The sequence below is a fragment of the Pimephales promelas genome, chromosome 23, assembly GCF_988280905.1.
Source record: "Pimephales promelas chromosome 23, fPimPro1.hap1.1, whole genome shotgun sequence".
NCBI lineage: Eukaryota > Metazoa > Chordata > Actinopteri > Cypriniformes > Leuciscidae > Pimephales > Pimephales promelas.
The window spans coordinates 14,940,167-14,964,820 of record NC_142791.1 but is presented as its reverse complement, the minus strand read 5'-3'; the positions used below and the strand labels follow the sequence as shown (position 1 = coordinate 14,964,820).

Here is a 24,654-nt window from a genome sequence, read left to right as displayed (position 1 = left end):
TGAAGGATCGTATGATCATAAGACTGGAGTAATGATGCTGAAAATTCAGCTTTGATCACACGAATACATTTTATTTTAAAACCTATTCACATTTAAAACAGTTATTTTAAATTGAGATACTTTTTCACAATTTTACTGTTTTTATTGTATTATTAACCATATAAATTAAGATTTGGTGAGTCCTTTCAATTCCGAAATATTTATTTTTTACTTTTTTATTTTATTTATTTTTTTTTTCAATTCCGAACTATTTTTTATTTTATTTTATTATTGATAACAATAACTAGTACAAACAAGAAGAACATCAATATACAATCAAGCGTTTGTACAGACAAAACCATACCAAAAACAGAAGCAAGAAAAAAACAAAAACAAAAAAAATACAAAAAAAAAAATGATAACAACAACAAAAAGAAACATACATACATAGTAAATGAAAGAGGAAAAATAATAAGGATGTTAAGAGGAATTGGGAAATAGGTCAAAATATTGAGAAACAAGTTTTCTGTTCTTCTTGTTCTTCACAACCCAGGTGAAAAAGACGTTGTATTAAATGTATTAAAAATATATTTGAAATACAAATAGTGTGTTTATAATACATTTGTATTTACAACATGCTTATTTAAAGTGTACTAAAAATGTATTTTATTGCATTTTAGTATATTTCTAAAAAGTATACTAGAAGTACATTGGTAATAAATATATATTTAATTACACTTTTAAGAAATATACTATAGAAAAGCATACTTTTAATGTATTTATAAAAAGTATATTAGTAATATATTGGTAATAAATGTATGCTTTATTATATTTTTAATAAATATGCTAATGATAATTATACTTTAAATGTATTTCTAAAAAGTATATTAGAAGTACATTGGTAATAAATATATGTTTAAATACACTTTTAAGAAATATACTATAGAAAAGCATACTTTTAATGTATTTATAAAAAGTATATTAGTAATATATTGGTAATAAATGTATGCTTTATTATATTTTTAATAAATATGCTAATGATAATTATACTTTAAATGTATTTCTAAAAAGTATATTAGAAGTACATTGGTAATAAATATATGTTTAAATACACTTTTAAGAAATACACTATAGAAAAGCATACTTTTAATGTATTTCTAAAAAAGTATATTATTAGTACATTGGTAATAAATGTGTGCTTAATTATAGTTTTAATAAATATGCTAATGACAATCATGCTTTAAATATGTTTCTAAAAAGTGTACTAGAAGTACATTGGTATTTAATTACATTTTTAAGAAATATTCTAAATACAAACATATTTTAATTATATTTAAAAATGTTTTACTAGAAACGCAATGCTAATAAATATACACTTAATTACACTTTTAGAAATATGCTAAAAACAAACATAGTTTTAGTGAAGTTTTAGTGTATTTACAGAAAGCATACTTGTTGCTAAATTAAAGTATTTTTTGTGTTCACTTCAAGTTTAAAAATTCAAGTCCCTTTAATTCCCTTCCTAACATGAAGGCAATTAAACATGTATCGAAATTAATTGTATATTTCTACAAAGACTAGAAGTAGCACTTTAATTATAAATATGTGCTCAGTTAAGCTTTTAAGAAATATACCAAAAACTAACACACTTTTTGTAATACTACCAACACTTAACTCAATGCATATGTATTTCAAAAGCACTAAAATTTGACTAACAAGTAATGCACTTCTATACTTCTGCATTAATTAATCAAATAGTCTTTTCCACAAAACAAGTGAATACCAGTACTTGCACACATCAACATAAAAGATCAGGTGTACATACTAGAAAAACAAAATAAATTTCTTAAAGCTTGACTCTTACATTTGTTTAGCCAAAATTAATTAAAAAAAACTTGTTAATAAGCATGTTAGGTTTATATAAACAGAGTTGTTTCTTTTTTTGTGGATGTTAGTTAATATTTCCAGTTGCATTCATTTGGACCAATCAGAGCCAATCTTTTCAAAACAAGCTTGCCGGCAATTGTCCAATCACACACTGCCATTTGAACTTACATGTTGGGCGGGGCGCAGACAGCGGATACTGACTGTCTGTGGTATCCCATTATAGCTTCGGATATTTCAACAGAAATCATATATTTTCCAAATTTTGCTTTGTTATTTCACTGGCTCGGACCTAGTGAATGTGGATAGCACCGATCTAATATTGAGAGAACACACGAGCAGATTACCAGGTCGTCAGCTCCCGCGAACAATTTAGCAGTGAAGAGGACAACGCAGAGGTGCGCCGCCACGACATGGACAGAGCAAGATACTGCCAGAAAAGATCTTACTTCTTGGTGGTAAGTTTATTAGTTTAAGTGATTAGTATAATTGGCTTTATTCTCACTTTGGGTTTAGAAAATATTTTCAGAAGTTGATGTCGATGTTCTGTGGATTACTGGCGTTTCTGTTGATTTGACACTAAAGCGAGTTAATCCATTGACGTCTATCAACTTAATTGTTATAGATCTAGACAGTGACATAATACAACTATAAAAACATTGCACACTGTGTTTGCAGAAAAAAGGTTATTAATGGTGATTACACGACAGGCTTGATTGTCCCTAAGTAACTTCTTGTGTTTTAAATATTATAATATATTTTAAGCTCTAATAAAACTTTCACATCTGTGATATTTAATTCATAGTAAAATCTAATTAATTATTAGTAGGCTGTCAGTTTTCATGTCAATTCGATAAATAAATTAAGTTGTAATCACCAACTATAAGCTTTCACAAAACCAATTATTAAATATCTTGCACTGAGAAATTAAAATGATGTTAAATAATGAAATGAGAGATTTTATATTTAATATTTAGCCTAGCCAAGGAATTTGCACATTGCAAAGACATTTTTTTTATTAAACCCAACCGTGAGTAGATGAGGTCAAGTCGAGTAAGTAGTACTAGTTGATCCTCTTGATTTGTAACTTTTTGTTGGTGAAAAACAACAAAAAAAGGCAATAGTGTGTCATGTAGCAGCTAAGTAACTAAGTGACCTATATATATTAACACGTATTTGAAAAATGAATATGTATTTTGCCTGATTATGCATTGAATTATGCAATCACATAATCGTGTTTTTCTCGAGGGACTGATTTATATGATTTTATGAGTGGTATTCAGCTTTTTTACATTTAATCAAGGCGTTATCAGCTGTCACCAACTTGTAACTTTCAATAGAAAGTTCTGTCTTTATTAATAATGAATAATTACTTTAATAATAGGGTGGAAGTTACAGTAATGGTTCATTAAATATGTTTCACCATTTAAACAAAATACAAATTATATATGAAGAACACAAACTAGTGTTTTTTCTGCCCTAACTTTGTATAACATGCAACTTTATTTTTTCTTATAGAGCTTCCAGGGATATTAGCATCTCTCAAAGAGGCCCTGGAGTCCATGAAACGAGGTTCATTCAGCTCAAGCCCAAGATCATCTGAGCTGTGTCTTCCTGAAACCTCAGAAATGGTTAGAAAATTCTTTATGATAAAGAAAAATCCTATTTGTTATAATAATTATATCTGACTTTTTGTGCATTAAGTGTTCTGAATTAAGTAACAAAGTGACAGCTTTTTATTAGAATTATAAATGAACAAGTTTATACTAATGCTTGTTTTTTTTTTATTCTTGCCAGATTTCCCTCGGTGTTTCTGATGTCCCCAAAAGAGTCTATGGCAGACTGAACAAGTCACGAACTTCTCTTTTTACTCAAGATTTGGCCACTTTACTTTTTGCTATTGTATTTCACTTTGTTTGACTTAAAGGATTAGTTCACTTTAAAAAAAAAAAAAAAAAACCTTTAGCTGATAGCTTACTCACCCCCATGCCAAGATATCCATGTCATTCTTTCTTCAGTTGAAAAGAAATTAAGGTTTTTGATGAAAACATTTCAGGATTTTCTCCATATAATGGACTTCATTGGGGACCAAACGGTTCAAGGTCCAAAAGACAGTTTCTGTGCAAACTGTTCAAAGGGCTTTAAACGATTCCAGACGATGAATAAGGGTCTTATCAAGCGAAACGATCGCTCATTTAAAAAAAAAAAAACCCACAAGTTTAAGTTTTATAAGCTCAAATGGTCGCCTTGCTCTGTTCTGTTATGCATGTTCATGATTTTCCTATTTGAACTCGTTCATCAAAATTAACAAATATTTTTCCGAGTCATTAGGTTCATTCAATGAACGAAATGAATGAATTGACTCGAAAAAAGATTTGTCAGGGCTGCCAACTCTCAAGCATTCAGCACAAGACTCTCGCAATTGAGCCAATTCTCATGCTTTCACGACAAATTGACTGTTAGCCATTGGACCCTGAACTGTTTGGTTCCCAGTGAAGTCCATTATATGGAGAAAATCCTGGAATGTTTTCATCAAAAACCTTAATTTCTTTTCGACTGAAGAAAGAAAGACATGGACATCTTGGAAGACATGGGGGTGAGTAAATTATCACCAAAAGTTTTTTCAAAAGTGAACTACTCCTTTCAGTTAGTTTATTTATTTATTTATTTTTGTTCTGTTTAATACCTCTGCAAATCAATGCATTTTATGTTAATGTATTTTGTTTAGTTTTCATAATGCTTTACTGATGTAGTGCATTAAAGTTTATCTTTCAAAGAGTGTTTGTGTGTTTTGTAGAAATATTTTTTTTATTGGGTTTTGTTGAATTCAAATGTTTAAATGTATTTTTAATACATTAAAATATATTATTTTTATATTAAATGGTTTTTGGAAAAATATATTTTTAATATGTTAATAGTGGGTCCAATAGTGTTCTACTAATACATTATTAATAAGCTGAAATTATATTTAAAATATACTCAGAACGCATTAATGTGAAGCTAAAAATATACTAATGCTGTATTTCTAAAGTCGATTTAAAGTGTATTAAAATACACTTTAAATAAGTGCTATTATATTACATTAAATGTACTTAAAATGGTTCCATTTTAGCACAATTTAGTATAATAAAATATATTACTATTACCTTAAAATTGAACTTAAATACATATTAAAATACACTTAATATACTTGAAGTTGTTTCAATTTAGCACATTTAATACATATTTAATACGGTACATTTAAAATACATTAAGTATATCAAAATAAGTACAATTTAAATATATTTCCTTTTCACCTGGGAAGTTCGTGTGATTTAAGAAGCAAATTAAGTTCCAAAATAAAGTGCTTAAAATATAGGGAAGACTTATTAAATTTCTGTTTGTGTATAAAAAACTTAGCATATAAAATTATAAATTCAATTCCGAACTATGATCGGTAAACAAAAGCCTGCATGACGTCATGACTGAGCGCGTATAAAGTATGTGATTGGCCCGCCGGCGCGTGTAGCTCAAACAGGTGTGATGGACCTGAGGCGTTTAATCTGCTGCACGGCAGTCTTCGCCTTACTGGCAGGTCAGTGTCGTGCCTTTATTATAAATTTACAAAAGCGCTAGGCCATTTTAATGATATTTATTTTAATATGCTACCGATACTTTAAAATATAGCTAAAGGAGATATGGGCCAGTAAGTTATATTAAAAGTAGCCTAGTCTACGCCTAGTTTGGATTTACAAGTGACTATTTTCGTTTGTTTGTTTCAGACACTCTCTTCTGTTAAGTTACATTAATTTAGTTGTTGGGATTCATTCTGTCCTTTAAACTAAAATATTTTCAGTTTTCTATCCTGTGGCAAGTAAACGAAATAAAACCATGTCATACTCCCACTATTCATCATTTAAACAACATGGACTCCAATTATCTTTATATTAAAAAAAAATTAACTAGCGAAGAACTACCATTGAAATTAACCAAAGTGTCAGTACTTTCACATTGTTACTAAACAATTGCAATTTTTGAATGTTGTCTCACAAGGTGTCGCATGTTCCACAAAAATATGAAGCAACGAACGGGTGGTTCTGTGGGCCGTTTTGTTGCAATTTTATGTTATAATTTTTTTTTTTTACCATTTTTCTTGCAAATGGTATAAATGTGTTCAGTGTTCAATCAGGAAATCATAGATGTGAGGTACATCACTGAAAAAGCTATAAAGAAAATTAATTTGGCCGCCTTGGAAATTTTCATTTTACCTGTTGACAACTTCTGTTTAGTTTGAAGCATTCAGTGGTCGTATAATGTGTATGTGTCAAACACTGAAAGTGAATGAGGGCTGCTAATGTATTCTCAGGTGTGCATGGAGACTGCAGCAGGAATCAGTGGCAGTGTGATGATGGGATGTGTGTGCCGCAACGATGGCGCTGTGATGCTGCCAGTGACTGCCAGGACGGATCTGATGAGATGGACTGTTGTATGTACCACCTTTTTATTTACATTTACAATGATCTTGTTGCATTCATTTCTTTGGAAGAAATACACTTTTTATGCCATTAGTATGTCAAGCAGGGGATTTTGAGTGTGTGGATGGCTCCGGTTGTGTGCCTGGGTCGGATGTGTGTGACGGGCGGTCCCAGTGTCCCGATGCTTCAGATGAGTGGGATTGCAGCTGGCGTTTAGGGTGTCTCTCGGGTGACTGGAAGTGCAAGAACAAGGTCTGCATCCCACGAGACCTTCTCTGCAATGACGTCAACGACTGCGGCGATAACTCTGATGAAGAAATGTGTGGTGAGATGCTCTAGAAGTGTAAATTCTTGTTATATGGTGCATGCATGTCATTGCATTAGGGACTTCGACTTTTTAAATTGCTGTACCACTTGGTTAAAGTAAATACAAGAAGTGACCAGCTCTGTTTATCAGAATCTTAAAAGAAGGGAAATTTGGGGAATTTGTTCACATATGCTAAATTGAATGGAAAAGATTCATATAGTTGTATTTGGTGGAAATGAAAAAAAAAATAATTAGCTATTTTGATTTTGCTATTCATGTAATTTGCCATTTTAAAGATTCCTCCATTCATGGTCAAAATATGCACTTTAATTTTCTCATATTCCTCTCCCATGGCCTCATATGACAGTAAAGTGTTCATTGTATGCATCCCAGGACTTTTTACCTACTCATGAGGACCTTGAATTCGGACTTATCACTTTTATGCAGCCTTCCAGTCTCTGCTACAACATGTTTGAGGGTCAAAGTAGATGCTGCCAATGAAGACATAGGCTGGCATTATGAAAATTTGTTACAATCCTTTGTAGGTTCGAGCAGGTAGTAAGACTGGAATTACTGATAATAAGGGTACATTGGTGTATGATTGTGTCTGAACTTTGAATATTGCACTCACAATATGCAAGCCGATGGAATCTTTGTGTTTTAAAAGTTTTAAAAACCACACCCTTTATGCTATACAGCATTACTGTTAATATCTAGACTATCATAATGTCCTTTTTATTGATGATCTCTAAGATTGATGTTCTACATTTTTGATGTGTTGTAGGTTCCTGTGGGAAGATGAGCATGCGCTGTGCTGATGGCAAGTGTATAAGCCAGAGAGAGAGGTGTGATGGAGTCGCCCAGTGCTCGGATAGGAGAGATGAGCCTCTTACGTGTGGTACATGGAGACTCGCAATGTTGTTTATTTTGTTTTGACGTATGTTTGAATTTGATCATGCAGCATTTCTCCAACAACAGGTTGGCTTATATTTGTTTTAGTTATTTTAGTTTTTTTATTGTTTAGGTGTTTGTTTTTAGTTATTGGCTTGGTTTCATTTTGGTTTATGTATATTACTTTTGTTTACTTGTTTTTTATTATTTGGATTTCATGTTTCTCTTTTAACTAGGTAAAACTTGTCATAATGGTAATGGTGGCTGTAGCCATTCTTGCATTGACCAGCCTTGGGGAGCCCTGTGCTCTTGTCCCACTGGAATGACCCTTTCTGCTAACGGACTTGATTGTGAAGGTACTCGTTACATTTGTGCCTCTAAGCAGGTTGTATTTGGAGTAGCACGCATACAAGTCATACAGAAAAGCAATGCAGTGTCTACACTGTTTTATGGACTAATGAAATTTGACAAACCGTTGCTTAATTACTAGATGTAAATTTTCTAAAGAAAACGGCCGGTGCTTTGCTTGCAGTGCACAACCACACTGCCCTGAGACAAAAAAAAAAGCTCACACATTTATCCACAATATTCTGAAATATATATGGGTGTTTTAGCATAATTCTCTTTAGCATGAGGCTGGCATATAACACAAAATAACATTGTTGACAACATGTTAAAGCAATTAGCATGATAGCCTAACATGGTTAGCTTATTGCTAACATGTGTTAGCATGTTTTTAACCTGTTCGCTAACATGATTTAGCATGATGCTATCACATTTTGACTTCTCAACAACAGCAATGCTAACTTATAGATAGATTGAAGTATGTATGCGACTGTTACTTCCAAACATTACCTTTTGTATTGAAAAAGTCATCTTCCACATGTGACCATTAGTGTCAGTTTTAGAATAATTGATTTTACATGAATGTAGTGTGGTAAAATAACAATTTTATGTTGTATTATATTCCAGATGTCAATGAGTGTGAACAGTCTTTTGGACCTTGCATGCACTTGTGCTCTAATACACCAGGGTCTTTTCGCTGTCTGTGCCAGAATGGTTTCAAACCTCTTGGCAATGGCTCATGTGAGGCTCAAGGTAACTTATGACATACATCTTCAGATTTTAGAAGTAAAAAAACAAGTAGGCACAATACCGATAGCCTAATGTTGTTATTTTTTTTCTTTTTTAAGGAGCCGTGTTGAAGATTTTGACAATTAGGGAGGGACTGATTGGGTTAGTGAATGTGAAGACCAGAGTGTTTGAACCACTTTTTGCAAGTGAAAATGAAACTGTAGCCATAACCTATGATATCCAGAGGAACTTCATTTACTGGGCTGATCAAAATGGGAATATCTACAAAGCTTATAACCGGAAGAGCACGATTCTGTATTCAGGTTAGTTATTGTGAGGGATTTTTGCTAAATCCATGACCAAAAATATGTAATGCTTGTGTTTTTATTCCCCACTTATTAGGGCAGTCCGGTGTGAAGAGTCTAGCCGTCGACTGGCTCACTGGACAGCTGTATTGGGCGAGCGTTACACAGAAAGCAATCTATACTGGTGCAGCTGATGGTAGTGCTCTAGGCATTGTCATGTCCAAAGAAATGGACCCAAGCGACATGGTCCTCAGCCCAATCGAGAGGTACAAACTGCTTCTCACCTTAGTACAGATTTGAGGAGCACCATTAAATCTGGCTTTTTTGTCCTCTGCGTAGTTTCATATTTTGGATTAATAAAGCAACGAATGAAGAAATAACCATTGAGAGGGCGGAAATGGATGGTTCGAATCGGACAACACTGTTGTACGTTACTGCACAGTTACCAAGAAGTCTTGTGTTGGATGTGGCTGCACAGCGGCTGTATTGGATCAGTGTTTACAAAATGGTGTGTTGCATTTGGGAAAATCCTAATTTTGTTTGTGAAATGTGTTGATTTTTGCCTATTTTGAGATCTTTATTAAATTGATGTTCCAGTCAATTGAGAGCATCAGGACAGATGGCACTGGGCGGCACACCTTTGTGGGTGTCTTTCCAGGAAATCGTGCTCAGACTCTGGCTGTATTTAATGGCTGGTTCTACTGGGCTGATGATAAACTCTGGCAGACTCCTCAAAATCTGTCTGTTGCCAACCAAGATGGATTCATCTTAAAAGCCTCGCTTCCTGTCCTGAACGTCTACCATGCGCTTCAGCAACCCCAAGGTGAAATACTTTTTCTAAACGCCTTGCTGAATTCATCAGTGTTTACCAAGGGTGTGAGATGACTATGAAACATGGTGCAGATCTGATAAGCATTCAATTTGCAACTGTTTAAGACCTCATTTAAGACTTGTCCGTGCAAGCGTTGTCTTAAACTGCTGTTTTGTGCCACAACCACCGCACAAATTAGGCAGTCCTAAACCTACCCAGGACTGGCCCAATAAAACAGCTCCTCAAATATAAATTTATCATTATCAACATAATCCCAGAAAATATTGAATTTGTCAATATCACACACCCCTTGTGGTTACACCTCGTCATTAGCTAAAGCCTCATCTAAATATTGTTTCCATGTAGGTTTTACACCATGTAAGAACTCAGGATGCCAGCTGTGTTTGCCCTCCAAGAAAAGTGCTGTTGGATTCACCTGTCTGTGTCCTGAGGGAACGTTGCCAATGTCTTGGGGATCTTGCGAAAGTGTGTCTGTTTATTCAACATTTTAATATTAGGCATTTGTTTAAAGATTGGCCTATAACTTGGCTTTTGATGATTTGTATAATCTCTCGTCTTTGTCAGATTTTGCAGTTGCCTATGCAACAGCCACAACCATATACAGTTTGGAGTTTGCTGGAAAGACTCCTGTGAAAACTGAGCTCTTTACTTCGGATCAAAACATCCAGTCCTTTGACATGTACTGGCGGCGAGGATGTCTGGTTTGGTCTAATGGGACAGGCCACGTAAAGCTGAACATGCATTCTCAAGACTTATCAGAGTACATTCTGACTTTAAAACCTGGTAAGTTGTTGCCATTTAACATAAGATATATGTTAACATATGATGGATAAAATCCTCATTGAAAGAATGAAAAAATAGTAGTTTGATCTATTTTGCTTGGAAAGTTAACTGATTCAGTATTTAATCCCTTTATTTATTTATTTTTTTCACATGACATTGAATGTATAATTCAGATTTTAATGTCATGTGATGTCTGTACTTCTATTTGAGTTAATTCTTGATATTTGAAAATACTTTTTATCTTGGAAAATACTAAACGTATGAAAATTCATACGTGCACTCCCATACATGTACTCCCAAGCAAAATGTTTTTTATTGGTTACACTACATTCATTCCCACTGATAATTCCAGCTCATGAGTAATTCTGACTTGCTTTGTCTCTTCCCTTAGCCTGCGTTGTCAGAGTTGACCAGAGAACCGGCAATCTGTATTGGTTGGCATGCGATGAACTTTCCATTGGCGTTTCAACCATTGGCCCCCTTGACCAAAGCATTTCCAGGCAGCTATATCAAGCCAAAGCTGCGATCCTAGACCTGTTCGTGGATTGGCAGAGAGGAAAGCTGTACTGGCTAGAGGGAGCTCAGATCATGAGAATGAAACTGGGTCTGATTGGTGGAAGAGCAGAATCTATCTTCAGCTTTGAGGACAGTGGGGTCGACAGCATTGTGTTTGACAGAAAAGCGAATGGCTTCCTTTGGAACATGGAGTCTTGTGAGTGTCCTCTTTCTGAATTGACCATTTGTCAAAACTACTGGCTTTCATGTACTTCAGCTGAATGTTACGTTTGCTTTAGACTTGCAGGTTATGAGTCTATTGAAGATGAGGAAGTACTCTGCTGGTTTAGACTGGGTCGTTCCTGGCTCCATCGTGGCTGCTTATGAACCCTACATGGTGGCATTGTTCAATAACGTCCTAACCGTTTGGAGTCGTAAAGATGGATCTCGTGTCTCTGGGGTTGCTGTCGAGAAAGGAGTTGTAAGCTTATCTGTTGCGCTCAGGGAAGTCCAACAAGGTCTGTAATGTTCTTGGGTTTCATGTTGCGTGGATTTTATGCTACAGTTACTTATTTATAGTTTTGTTTGCACTTCAGATAAGATGACTGAAGATGTTCATCCTACTGAGGTGACTTGCAAGAGTCCTCTAATCTTTTGTCAAGGCTCAATGGTGTGCATCAGTCGATCTCAGCGGTGTGATGGGAAGAAGGACTGTCCGGATGGGTCTGATGAGACCTCATGTTTGGACATGTGTGCAAAGCCAGGTATGATTTATTATAGGCATAGTTCACACAAAAATAAAAGGTAATTTTTTTAACTAGGGATGTGCCCAAAACCTAATTCGGAATGCAGAAAGGCACAGAAAATGGATTCATTCTACTGAGCTCCTAAAGAGATCTGGTTAGGTTTGCTTTGGTTGTTATTTATATTACAGTACATCAGATTTAACTCCTCATGTGACGATAGTAAGGAGAGATGTTGGAGTATTTGGCGCACAATGGATCTTTAGCTTCATTGATAAATCTTATCTTGTAAAATGTGTGGTCCGTACCGCCACTCCCCATAAGTGTGTTGGGAATTCGGTAGTGAAATTAAAAAGCGAGCGTGCATGCAAAAGGGATTTTGCATATTGATTGCAGTGTTTCCCCTACAATGTATTTGCGTTGTACATGTCGCATAGCTTCATTAACGTACCTGTAAATAACAGAGATCGGCCTATAATTGACTGTAGGATCTTTTTATATATGTGTATATATATACGCATAATTAGTTGAATCAGAGCCAGTTTAACTTTTTGGTATGTATCCTAAAGACAAATATGAATTAATGATATGAACTTTGACCTCTGGGAACATCTTTAATTAGCTTAGTCGGTATGGGGTCTAACATGTTGTCGATTTTAGATTTAACTAGTTTCAAAAATTCTTCCTCTCCTAATAGCAATGAATGAATCAAATCTTTCCTTAGGGACACTACAATGCACTCCCTGATGCTATACTGTAGTAGAGACGGTTGCATAGTTATAATTTTCTCCCTGATATCAATCTTATAAGTGAAGTTCATAAAGTCATTACTGCTGTGCTGCTTGGGAACTTCTTGGCTTGAAGCTTTATTTTTCATTAGTATAACCACTGTTTCAAATAAATACCTTGGGTTTTGTTTATGTTCTTCTAATAGGGTTGAAAATAAGCAGATCTAGCAGCTTTTAAGGCCTCTCTGTATGCAGTCGAGCTCACCTTCCATGAAATATGAAGTACGTCTAGTTTAGTGTTCTTTCAGTTTTGCTCCATTTTTCTGGCTGGTCTCTTAAGTGGCGAGTGTACTCATACCACGGTGTTGGACTATTCTGATCTTTAAGCGTGTTGGCGCAACTGTGTCTAAAGTACAGGAATAGGGAGAGTTAAAAGTTTGTCGCAATATCGAGTTCTAAGCAATCTGGGATGCTGAGATGATGAAACTAAAGATTGATTAATTATCTGCTAGATCAGTGACAAAATTGATAGGTCTAACATGCGTAACATGGCGTTGGCTCTGCAGCCTTGGCTAAATTAAGTTTATGCGAGACTATGATCTGAGCTGTCATCGGTCTGCTGCAGTATTTCAATGGCATCAACATTGATTCCGTGTGATTTGGTTGTTTCCGTGTAGCTTTGCTTTTTGTGCCTTTTAGTTTTATTGTTGTTTTTTTCTGATTTGGTGTGGAAAGATCATTAGACTGCAGGAAATTTAAATTAAATTCTTTGTTCTTCCAGATGATTTCCTGTGTAATGATGGAAGTAAGTGTGTGGAGAGACATTTGGTGTGTGATGGTCACACTCACTGCATTGACGGTTCAGATGAGATGGGATGTCCCACCATGGCTGCTGAAACCTCAACCTCAGGGCCGTTAAAGTGTCGTTTGGGCTCTAAACCCTGTGAGGATGGAAGTGAGTGTGTTCTGCACAGTCATGTGTGTGATGGAGAGAGGGACTGTAAGGATGGATCTGATGAGTGGGGCTGTGAATATAAGTGTGAAGCAGGTAAGACGCATGAAGCTGATTCGTAACTGCTTTAAATGCCACTTACACATGTCTTGGCTAAATAAACCAAACGTTTCCTCCTAGATCAGTTCCAGTGTGACCATTGGATGTGTATCGACAGAAAGCAGGTGTGTGACGGCACACCTCAGTGTCAGGACCGCTCTGATGAAATGGACTGTTTCACTCGCTCGCACGACTGCAAACACCAGTGTGACAACAAGACTCGCTGCATCCCAGAAAACCTCCTCTGTGATGGAGAGAAAGACTGTGTAGACGCCACTGATGAAGACAACTGCTGTGAGTTTGTTTTAAAAAGATTGAGGTTAATTTGTATTGACTCATTTATCTATTGATATTTTTTAGTCGGCATTGGCTCACTGGTCAAAAGGTGTGGGAACCCCATTTACAAAGAGTTCATCACTCTGCTGTATGCCACCTTTTTTTCTCTTATTTATTTATTTATTTATTTATTTTTTGGTCAGCCGAACCTCTAATCTAAAAGATAAATCTCAGGGGATACATAACATAACTGAGTTAATATTTAGTCGAAAGCAAAATGTGCTTGTTCTCTGATAGTTAATGGTCACATGAAATGCAGGTATGCATGCATTGTATTAAAGTATTTGTTAATTTTTAGTAAGTTGTGCATGTATATATTTTGTTTATTTTATATTTATGATTTAATTAGCTTTTCATGAACACCTGCAGTTCGCTCACCAACCTCCAGGGGTTCACCCATCCCAGTTTGGCAAACCCTGCCCAATGATCAACATTTCATGAAGATTGCGTTCACAAACAGTTCCTAGCCTATGAAATTATTTCATGCTAAACATAACTATGAACTTTTTTTCTTTTTTTTTCATTTGAAATTTCTCAGCTAAGACTAACAGAGAGGACGTCAATTTGGTGACTCTGAACAAAGGCGTTTCAGGTTTTGCACCTCCACCTCCGACCTGCAGAAGTCCATCCGTGATGTGTCCAGGAACATCACTGTGCATTTCCCAGACTCTGTTCTGTGACGGGAAGATAGATTGTCCGGATGGTTTTGATGAAGTCTCGTGCGTACACGTTTGCTCAAAACCTGGTAAATCTCTGCTTGATCTTCAATGTCATTCTTTGCTTTTATTTATTTGTTGTTGAAAAGCACTGACATCTGTAAAATTGTGCCAGATGACTTCCTGTGTAAGGACAGAAGGAAGTGTATTGATGGGAATCTGGTGTGTGATGGTCGCGCTCACTGCCTTGACGGTTCTGATGAGGTGGCTTGTTACATAGCTGCTAAATCCTCATCCTCGGGGCCGTTAAAGTGTCGTCAGGGCTCTAAACCCTGTAAGGATGGACGTGAGTGTGTCCTGTACAGTCATGTGTGTGATGGAGAGAGGGACTGTAAGGATGGATCTGATGAGCGGGGCTGTGAATATAAGTGTAAAGCAGGTAAAACACATGAAGCTGATTCATAACTGCTTTATTTAGCCAAGACATGTGTAAGTGACCAAACGTTTCCTCCTAGATCAGTTCCAGTGCGCTCATGGGAGGATGTGTATCGACAGAAAGCAGGTGTGTGACGGCACACCTCAGTGTCAGGACCGCTCTGATGAAATGGACTGTTTCACTCGCTCACACGACTGCAAACACCAGTGTGACAACAAGACTCGCTGCATCCCAGAAAACTTCCTCTGTGATGGAGAGAAAGACTGTGTAGACGCCACTGATGAAGACAACTGCTGTGAGTTTGTTTAAAAGATTGAGACATTTGTTCAATGCATTATCATATTTATCCCCACCTAGTATTTAAAGTCCCCCTGTAGTCAATAAGTTTAACCCTTTAGAACTCCCTTTAATCACCCAAATAACTAACTTTTTTTTCTGTGAAATAATTTCTTCCTTAAAATAGCTTGAACGTAAATCTACAACACCCTATCTTTTAATATACGTGTAAACCATAAATCTGCAAATTAGTCACCCACCTCCACCCTGCATTACACCAGCTTGGACTACCTGTTTCACTCAATCTAGGTATCAAAATGGTAGTGCGTTTTAGCCTAAATTCGCATCCTTATAGTTCAGAAATGCTTTAAACAACTCGCAATGTTATATGCCTTTTTCCACTGACGTTCTAATACTCATATGAAAATTCATGTAGACTTGGCAATATAGCGGGTGAATTATTTTTATACACAGAAAAATATACCAGGTTAACCTGGCTTCTCTTGAGACATCCCTGCTTCGTAGCAGTTAATAAGCTAAAGCCTGTAGACACAATTTGACGTGATTCGTTGCGACAGCATTTGTGACAGAGAAAAGCATTTTCAAACCATGTTTGAGACCGACTTTGTTTCACAGCAGTTTTAAGGAGAAAATAATCTGCAATGGTGCTGACTTATGGATTTGCTCTTGATTTGTGTTAAAGCAATTAAAAACTGATTTACTGTCTCAATTCAACGCCTTTAATACGACACCCTAAAATATGTACTCCTTTTTGCTACACTGAAAAGCATCTACTTTTTCTACACGAAAATGGAGAATTGTATGACATGATGGTGTGTCCCAAAAGCTTGTCTAACGTTTGCTCTGTTGCCTGCTTTCACAGTGAACTGGCCTGTCAAACATCTTATCACAGTTAAAATCCTCCTTAATTTCCTACCTTATCGATAAGTGCAGTAGACTAGTAGCAGATTGTTCTGCAGCCGTGGGACTTTCATGCAGTGAACTCTCCTCATATTAATGCATAAAGATGCATTTGAAATTTAATGGCCAAAAGGATCTTTTATACAAGTCCACATTATTGCAGATGCAATATGAAACTAATCCAAGGTTTCCTTTTTTTTTCTTTTTTTTTAGCAACTAAAACCTTATCTAAACCCCCCTCACTGTTGGTTTCACATCTGTTTTAGGTTTTGTTTTGGTTTTTTTGTAGTTCCTCAAATGCAATGGATTGTGGCAATATGGGCCTTATCCACACTTCTAAATCCACCAGAAATAGTTGACCATCCGGGGACTTTTGACATACTTTTCAACATATTATGCTTTGCGACACTACTTATCTTGCATGCCGTTTAGGATAGATTATATGGACTTTGAGATTCAGGGATAGACAAACATTTAATAGCTTGATTTTCACCACAGGGGGTCTTAAAGGTGAACTATCTGCATCACCAAAACGAGCTGCTAAGGTTTTCCCATTTTTTTTTTTTTTTTTTTTTTTTTTTTTTTAAAGGATTCCCAAACATTCTGCTATTTTTTTATTATTATTATTATTACCACTGTTTCTAGCTTAATCAATCTGCCAATGTCTTGGTTTACTGTTCCATACAAATTGAGTAGGTGAAAGTATTCTACCAAGATTCTTTTGAAGGTGCAATGTCCTGTTAATTTTATTTCTTCCCTTATCTCCACTAATAATGTTGAAAATCACAATTCCTGATCCTTTCTGGCTTTTTTGCTGCTATGTACTTAATTAATGTACAGTAGTGGTCTTATTATTGCTTAACCTCTTGGCATGTGAAATGTAACATGTGCTTATTCTGTTTAACCATTATTGACGAATGTCTGATCTCCATGTGTTCACAGCTGAGACTAAAAGAAGGGATGTAAATTTGGTGACTCTGAACAAAGGCGTTTCAGGTTTTGCACCTCCACCTCCGACCTGCAGAAGTCCATCCGTGATGTGTCCTGGAACATCACTGTGCATTTCCCAGACTCTGTTCTGTGACGGGAAGATAGATTGTCCGGATGGTTCTGATGAAGTCTCGTGCGTTCATGTTTGTTCAAAACCTGGTAAATCTCTGCTTGATCTTCAATGTCATTCTTTGCTTTTATTTGCTGTTGAAAAGCACTGACATCTGTAAAATTGTGCCAGATGACTTCCTGTGTAAGGACAGAAGGAAGTGTGTTGATGGGAATCTGGTGTGTGATGGTCGCGCTCACTGCCTTGATGGTTCTGATGAGGTGGCTTGTTACATGGCTCCTAAATCCTCATCCTCGGGGCCGTTAAAGTGTCGTCAGGGCTCTAAACCCTGTAAGGATGGACGTGAGTGTGTCCTGTACAGTCATGTGTGTGATGGAGAGAGGGACTGTAAGGATGGATCTGATGAGCGGGGCTGTGAATATAAGTGTAAAGCAGGTAAAACACATGAAGCTGATTCGTTACTGCTTTATGTAGCCAAAACATTTGTAAGTGACATTTAAACCAAACGTTTCCTCCTAGATCAGTTCCAGTGCGCTCATGGGAGGATGTGTATCGACAGAAAGCAGGTGTGTGACGGCACACCTCAGTGTCAGGACCGCTCTGATGAAATGGACTGTTTCACTCGCTCACACGACTGCAAACACCAGTGTGACAACAAGACTCGCTGCATCCCTGAAAACTTCCTCTGTGATGGAGAGAAAGACTGTGTAGACGCCACTGATGAAGACAACTGCTGTGAGTTTGTTTTCAAAAGATTGAGACAGTAATTTGTTCAATCCATTATCATATGTATCCCCACCCAGTATTTAAAGTCCCCCTGTGGTCAATAATTGTATCCCTTTGAACTCCTTCTCTTTAATCACCAAAATGACAAATTTGGAGAGAAATTATGTTAATTTCTTAAAGCTTGGATGCAATTCTACTCCCTTCCTTCATTTAATATATGTGGAAACCATGAATCTGCAAATTAGTCTCACCTCCACCAGAATTACACTAGCTCGAACTACCCGTTTACTCAATCAACCTTACTATGTCCATTCTGCAGCGTTTACTTGTGGGAATACTGGTTTAATTCAGCCATATACACTATTGCCAAAAGTATTGGGACACCACGCCAAATCATCGAATTCAGGTGTTTCATCACTTCCATGGCCACAGTTGTATAAAGTCAGTCACCTAGTCATGCAGATGCTTTTTCAAACATTTGTGAAAGAATGGGTCGCTCTCAGGAGCTCAGTGAATTCATGCGTGGTACTGTGACGGGTTAGCGTGACTTCGTCATACTTGTGTTCTAATCAGAATGCGAGTTTGATGCTGCTCTATAGAGGTTTGATTATGAAGCGCGTCTTAACCAAACCTCTGCACTCAATTGGATAGACCTACAACCAATCAGAGCAACGCAGTAAGTGATGCATGTTGAGCGAGTGATAAGTGATAATTGTGCGGGTTGAGTAAGTGATAATTGTCAACTGAACTGCACGCACTCTGGAAAAAGTATTTAAAAGAAAAATGAGTTAACGACCTTTGGTGTTGCAAAAACAATTCAAAGATTTGCGGAGTACTTAAACACAAACCTTTTTGAACTAAATAGTGAATAACATACGAACTAGTTCTCCGTTTAGAATTATATCTCGACAATAAAGCCAACAAATCTGCTCACATTTGTTGGACCTGTCTCAACACTTTGGAGCGTGACTTGACTGATTTTAATAAATGGAGAGAAAACGGTAGACACCAGGCTGAAGAAGCGTTCATTTGAGTCTTCAGAGAAAAAAGACCGGGAGCCAAAATGAAGTTTTAATGACGTATTTAATGAAGATTTGAATACAAAATGAAATTAAAAATACACCGCTTTTAAGGGGTACAGTGACTATCAGTATAGTGTGTGAGTAGTAGTTATAACAAAGCATCCCATCTTCTTAGTGGCCATCGGATCCGGCTGATAAATTAAACTTTTGCCAAATCCTGTAGGAAGGACGCCAAACACCTCTTTCCGATCAACAAATGCCTTTAATTTTAAAAGGCAGACAGAGAATTGCAATAATGTGCTGTCGATTTCTTCTAAAACGGACGCAGTAGCAGAATCTCTACGTCTCAATTCTCCAGATGCAGTCATCTTTGAGGGAAACCAGTTCAACCCAAGCGCTCTTTGATTACGTAACTGCAGATCATCTGTCCATCATTGTATAAAGCCCACCCTGGCAATTTGATTGGCCCGACCATTTTTTTTTTACTGATCATAATTACTCTTCAATGGATCGAGTCCAGACTGAACTTCCAGACCAAAAAATCTTGTGGGCGGGGTTCGGGTTGGCATCCAGGCTAGTGACAGGTTGCCACCTGTGAAATAAGTCCATTTGGGAAATTTCCTCTAAATATTCCACTCACTGTCAACTATTTGTTGTATAACAAAATGGAAGCAATTGGGAACAACAGCAACTCAGCCACAAAGTGGTAGGCCACGTAAAATCACAGAGTGGGTTCAAGCTGAGGTGTGCAGACGTCGCCAACTTTCTGCAGAGTCAATTGCTACAGACCTCCAAACTTAGTGTGTCCTTCAGATTAGCTCAAGAACTGTGCGTAGAGAGCTACTTGGAATGGGTTTCAGTGGCCGAGCACTAGCATCCAAGCCTTATACCACTGCATCCCACGCTTTGCACTGCACTTGATGTAAATTGTGGGATGCAGTGGTGTAAAGCACACAGTCACTGGACGCTAGAGCAGTGCAGACGTGTTCTATGGAGTGACGAATCACACTTAAGTCTGGCAATCCGAAGGACGAGTCTGGGTTTGGCGGTTGCCAGGAGAACTGGACTTGCCTGACTGCATTGTGCCAAGTGTAAAGTTTGGTGGAGGGGGGATTATGGTGTTTTTTTTTTTTTTTTTTTTTTTTTTCTTCTTCACGGGTTGGGCTTGGCCCCTTAGTTCCAGTGAAGGGAACTCTTCTAGCTTCAGCATAGCTAGACATTTTGGGCAATTTCATGCTCCCAACTTTTTGGGAACATTTTAAAGATTTCCCCTTCCTGTTCTAACATGACTAAGCACCCGCGCACCAAAGCAAGGTCCATAAAGATATGGATGAGCGTGTTTTGTCTGGAGGAACTTGACTGGCCCACACAGAGTCCTGTCCTCAACCCATTAGAACACCATTAGTACATATGAAAAAGCCCATCGGCAATGTTGACAGGATTGCTTACGATAGCGTTTGTGAAATTGCTGTTCTCTGAGACCCTTTGGTTCACTGCAGTTTTGAGAAAATACTCCAATGGTGTTGACTTATAAATTTGTATGTGGTTGGTTTAAAAGCACATTAAAAACAATACATAGACATATAAACATTGAATAGCTTGATTTTCAGCAAACGGTGAACCAATAGCATCACCAAAACGAGTTTCCAAGGTTGTTTTCAAAGAGGATTCCCAAACATTCCACTTTTTATCGTTTTTTTTTTTAATGGTTAGTTTGGGTTGGAACTGGTTGAGTCAATTTTGCAAACTCATACAAACGTGTATTTTTGGTTCGCACCACAGGGTTTCTAGCAAAATCAACCCTTCCAATGCCTTAGAGAATACTCTCACCTACTGCAGATTAGTATGGAACCCTAAACCAACAACTACATGCATGCCTTTTAAAGAAGCTGTACGCAAGAAATTTATTTCAATTAATCATACATTTTCCCTGATATGTCACTAGACATTAAGAAATCATGTTCATTTCAAATACTTAAATCACTAACAGTAGTCCGGCCAGGATATTCTAATTTAAAAAGTGAAGTCGCAGCCCTTGACTGATGTTGATGTCAAGTTGTGTTTTGTTCTGATGCGTCACCCTCCACCAATCTACCAATCAAGGACTCGGTAGTGTTGTGGCATTCGGGTTGCTAGCTCTTCTCTAGTTACCTCAGCTGCAGATACAAACGTGTCAGAATCGGATTAAAAAAATTCTAACGTTGCGAAACCCCAAAACTCGAATGTGAATATGAATCCGATATACTTTATTACATTCCTGCTGGAACTTGCAGCATATCTGGCAACCTTGAGTCAAGGGGTGGAAGGTGGGGATACACCCCAATTTGAAAGTGATTGCAGTAACAGTTTTGGCCACAATCTTGATTACAGCTCCTTTTTAAAGGTGCAATATCCTGTTAAATTATTATTATTATTTCCATGATCTGTACTAATAATGTTAAATCTAATTTCCTGACCCTTTCTGGCTTTTTTGCTAAAATATAGTTAAGAGGTATTATTGCTTAACCTCTTGGCATGTGAAATGTAACATGTGCTTATTCTGTTTCACCATTATTGATGAATGTCTGATCTCCATGTGTTCACAGCTGAGACTAAAAGAAGGGATGTAAATTTGGTGACTCTGAACAAAGGCGGAGCAAAGGCCTCTGAACAAAGGCCTTCACCTCCCATCTGCAGAAGTCCATCCGTGATGTGTCCAGGAACATCACTGTGCATTTCCCAGACTCTGTTCTGTGACGGGAAGATAGATTGTCCGGATGGTTCTGATGAAGTTTCGTGCGTACACGTTTGCTCAAAACCTGGTAAATCTCTGCTTGATCTTCAATGTCATTTTTTGCTTTTATTTTTTGTTGAAAAGCACTGACATCTGTAAAATTGTGCCAGATGACTTCCTGTGTAAGGACAGAAGGAAGTGTATTGATGGGAATCTGGTGTGTGATGGTCGCGCTCACTGCCTTGATGGTTCTGATGAGGTGGCTTGTTACATGGCTCCTAAATCCTCATCCTCGGGGCCGTTAAAGTGTCGTCCGGGCTCTAAACCCTGTAAGGATGGACGCGAGTGTGTCCTGTACAGTCATGTGTGTGATGGAGAGAGGGACTGTAAGGATGGATCTGATGAGCGGGGCTGTGAATATAAGTGTAAAGCAGGTAAAACACATGAAGCTGATTTATAACTGCTTTATTTAGCCAAGACATGTGTAAGTGACATTTAAACCAAACGTTTCCTCCTAGATCAGTTCCAGTGTGCTCATGGGAGGATGTGTATCGACAGAAAGCAGGTGTGTGACGGCACACCTCAGTGTCAGGACCGCTCTGATGAAATGGACTGTTTCACTCGCTCGCACGACTGCAAACACCAGTGTGACAACAAGACTCGCTGCATCCCTGAAAACTTCCTCTGTGATGGAGAGAAAGACTGTGTAGACGCCACTGATGAAGACAACTGCTGTGAGTTTGTTTTCAAAAGATTGAGACATTTGTTCAATGCATTATTATATTTATCCCCACCCAGTATTTAAAGTCTGAACTTGAACAATTAGGCTAACGTTACACATCAGAAAGTGTTGCTTTGTAGCTCGAATGATTTATTTTCAGACGTTCATCGAGGCCAGCTTTGTATTGGCCCAAGTTGAGTAAACGGTTATTTGTGAATGTTTGGGCCATAAAAAACTTTGGGAAGTTGTTGGCGCATTTCCAGAGATAATAAAATTAACCCATTGTTTCTTCAGAGACTCAGATGAAGGAACTAAAATACTTTTTTGTTCATTTGTACATCCGAACACTGAAACTACCATGCTTCGCCTGTTTGTAAGCCATGATATCTTGAGGAAAAACTCAAATCGCACTCAAGCGTTCGTACTTTCTAGCTCATTTTTTCTTGGGCAAGCGAAAGTCTCTGGGTGGACAAAGCAGAGAAAGGGTCGTATGACGTCATACGGAGGAGATTCAAGATCAGCGCGTCTGAGCTTTGATTTTCTCAAAGCAGAGAAAGAAAGCCTAAGCTCTGTTTACACCGATTGAAATGTCTAGCCACTTATTAAAAAAGAATAATTAATCTATGGTGTCCCTGGAATGTGTCTGTGAAATTCCAGCTCATAATAACCCCCAGATATGACACTACTTGCAAGTTGAAACGGTTCCCTGAGGCCTTTAGACGGCTGTGATTTTTGGTTGTAGTGTTCGGTGCTGCAACGACCAAACAATTTGTGTGCTTGCAAAAAAAAGGCTCCCCAAAACAGTTAGTGGGTTGTCACTTCATGTTTTCTGGGTTGGTAGATGCACTGGGGAACCGATTATAGCACTTAAAAATGGGTAAAGTCCCCTTTAAAGCATATTAAAAACACCAGACATGTAGACATTAACTTGATTTTCACCTCAGGGGGTCTTAAAAGATGAGCTATCTGCATCACCAAAACGAGTTGCAAAGAAAAATGATTCCCAAACTTTTTTTTTTTTTTGGTTAGACCTACCGTTCTAACCCATTGAAAATAATCCCATTTCCTGCCCCAATCTGTTTTTTTTTTTTTTCTGTTTTTTTTTGGCTACTTAAGATACTTAATACCTCTCTGTCATTTGAAATGTAACGTGCTTATTCTGTTTAACCCTTGTTGATGAATGTCTGATATCCATATGTTCACAGCTGAGACTTACAGAGAGGAAGTAATTTTGGTGACTCTGAACAAAGACATTTCAGGTTTTGCACCTTCACCTCCGACCTGCAGAAGTCCATCCGTGATGTGTCCAGGAACATCACTGTGCATTTCCCAGACTCTGTTCTGTGACGGGAAGATAGATTGTCCGGATGGTTTTGATGAAGTCTCGTGCGTTCATGTTTGCTCAAAACCTGGTAAATCTCTGCTTGATCTTCAATGTAATTCTTTGCTTTTATTTGCTGTTGAAAAGCACTGACATCTGTAAAATTGTGCCAGATGACTTCCTGTGTAAGGACAGAAGGAAGTGTATTGATGGGAATCTGGTGTGTGATGGTCGCGCTCACTGCCTTGATGGTTCTGATGAGGTGGCTTGTTACATGGCTCCTAAATCCTCATCCTCGGGGCCGTTAAAGTGTCGTCCGGGCTCTAAACCCTGTAAGGATGGACGTGAGTGTGTCCTGTACAGTCATGTGTGTGATGGAGAGAGGGACTGCAAGGATGGCTCTGATGAAGAAAATTGTGAACTTCAATGCAATCCTGGTGAGCTGTTACCATGATCTTAACCCCATTTTATTTTTCGTCTTTGCTCATCTTTCTGGTATGCTATTCATTCACAGGGATGTTTCAGTGTATTCAGGGAAAGAAGTGTATTGACTTCCGGCAAGTGTGTGATGGGACTCCTCAGTGTCCAGATAACTCTGATGAAGCAGGCTGCTGGAAACCCACCAAGAGCTGCAGCATGCGCTGTGATGGGAACACCCGTTGTATCCCAGAGGTGTTCATCTGTAATGGTATGAGGAACTGTTTGGACGGATCGGATGAAGCTGACTGTGGTGAGTCTGCTATGAGAACGTCACAAATGACACATTTACTCCTACATGTGGGCTCTGACAAGTCATTTTTGCACCACTGGAGTCAAATCAATGCGTTTGAGTCATAGATACTCAATGATGTAGCGGGTCACATTACTTTAAATAGGAATGGTCTGACATTGTCAGAGTTTTGACTTGGATGGAAACAAATATTAAATATAATTATTTAAA

The 24,654-nt window shown here is 37.5% G+C and overlaps 1 protein-coding gene and 1 long non-coding RNA gene across 3 annotated transcripts in view; both read left to right on the top strand.

Annotated features, from left to right (window-relative positions):
* The first annotated feature begins 1,342 nt into the window (after positions 1 to 1,342).
* Positions 1,343 to 4,642, top strand: LOC148969425 (uncharacterized). The gene is made up of 3 exons (XR_016149556.1): positions 1,343 to 2,321; positions 3,382 to 3,494; positions 3,661 to 4,642. It is a non-coding gene; the product is annotated as an uncharacterized LOC148969425 (long non-coding RNA).
* A 736-nt stretch (positions 4,643 to 5,378) lies between these two features.
* Positions 5,379 to 24,654, top strand: part of lrp13b (low-density lipoprotein receptor related-protein 13 b) — a 35,564-nt gene continuing 16,288 nt past the window's right edge. Inside the window, exons 1-29 of one of the 2 annotated variants that reach the window (XM_089126102.1) lie at positions 5,379 to 5,437; positions 6,209 to 6,328; positions 6,412 to 6,642; positions 7,409 to 7,522; positions 7,752 to 7,871; positions 8,488 to 8,613; positions 8,709 to 8,912; positions 8,992 to 9,160; positions 9,234 to 9,402; positions 9,492 to 9,717; positions 10,072 to 10,191; positions 10,291 to 10,509; positions 10,901 to 11,221; positions 11,304 to 11,522; positions 11,601 to 11,768; positions 13,257 to 13,523; positions 13,608 to 13,820; positions 14,401 to 14,607; positions 14,694 to 14,957; positions 15,034 to 15,249; positions 17,094 to 17,300; positions 17,383 to 17,646; positions 17,731 to 17,946; positions 21,545 to 21,760; positions 21,843 to 22,106; positions 22,191 to 22,406; positions 23,644 to 23,805; positions 23,888 to 24,151; positions 24,229 to 24,444. In XM_089126102.1, coding sequence (XP_088982228.1) covers positions 5,386 to 5,437; positions 6,209 to 6,328; positions 6,412 to 6,642; positions 7,409 to 7,522; positions 7,752 to 7,871; positions 8,488 to 8,613; positions 8,709 to 8,912; positions 8,992 to 9,160; positions 9,234 to 9,402; positions 9,492 to 9,717; positions 10,072 to 10,191; positions 10,291 to 10,509; positions 10,901 to 11,221; positions 11,304 to 11,522; positions 11,601 to 11,768; positions 13,257 to 13,523; positions 13,608 to 13,820; positions 14,401 to 14,607; positions 14,694 to 14,957; positions 15,034 to 15,249; positions 17,094 to 17,300; positions 17,383 to 17,646; positions 17,731 to 17,946; positions 21,545 to 21,760; positions 21,843 to 22,106; positions 22,191 to 22,406; positions 23,644 to 23,805; positions 23,888 to 24,151; positions 24,229 to 24,444 — 5,770 coding nt within the window. In that variant the 5' untranslated portion in view covers positions 5,379 to 5,385. Of the gene's footprint in view, positions 5,438 to 6,208; positions 6,329 to 6,411; positions 6,643 to 7,408; positions 7,523 to 7,751; positions 7,872 to 8,487; positions 8,614 to 8,708; positions 8,913 to 8,991; positions 9,161 to 9,233; positions 9,403 to 9,491; positions 9,718 to 10,071; positions 10,192 to 10,290; positions 10,510 to 10,900; positions 11,222 to 11,303; positions 11,523 to 11,600; positions 11,769 to 13,256; positions 13,524 to 13,607; positions 13,821 to 14,400; positions 14,608 to 14,693; positions 14,958 to 15,033; positions 15,250 to 17,093; positions 17,301 to 17,382; positions 17,647 to 17,730; positions 17,947 to 21,544; positions 21,761 to 21,842; positions 22,107 to 22,190; positions 22,407 to 23,598; positions 23,806 to 23,887; positions 24,152 to 24,228; positions 24,445 to 24,654 lie in introns of both variants that reach the window. The other variant, XM_039676351.2, reaches the window with a different exon arrangement.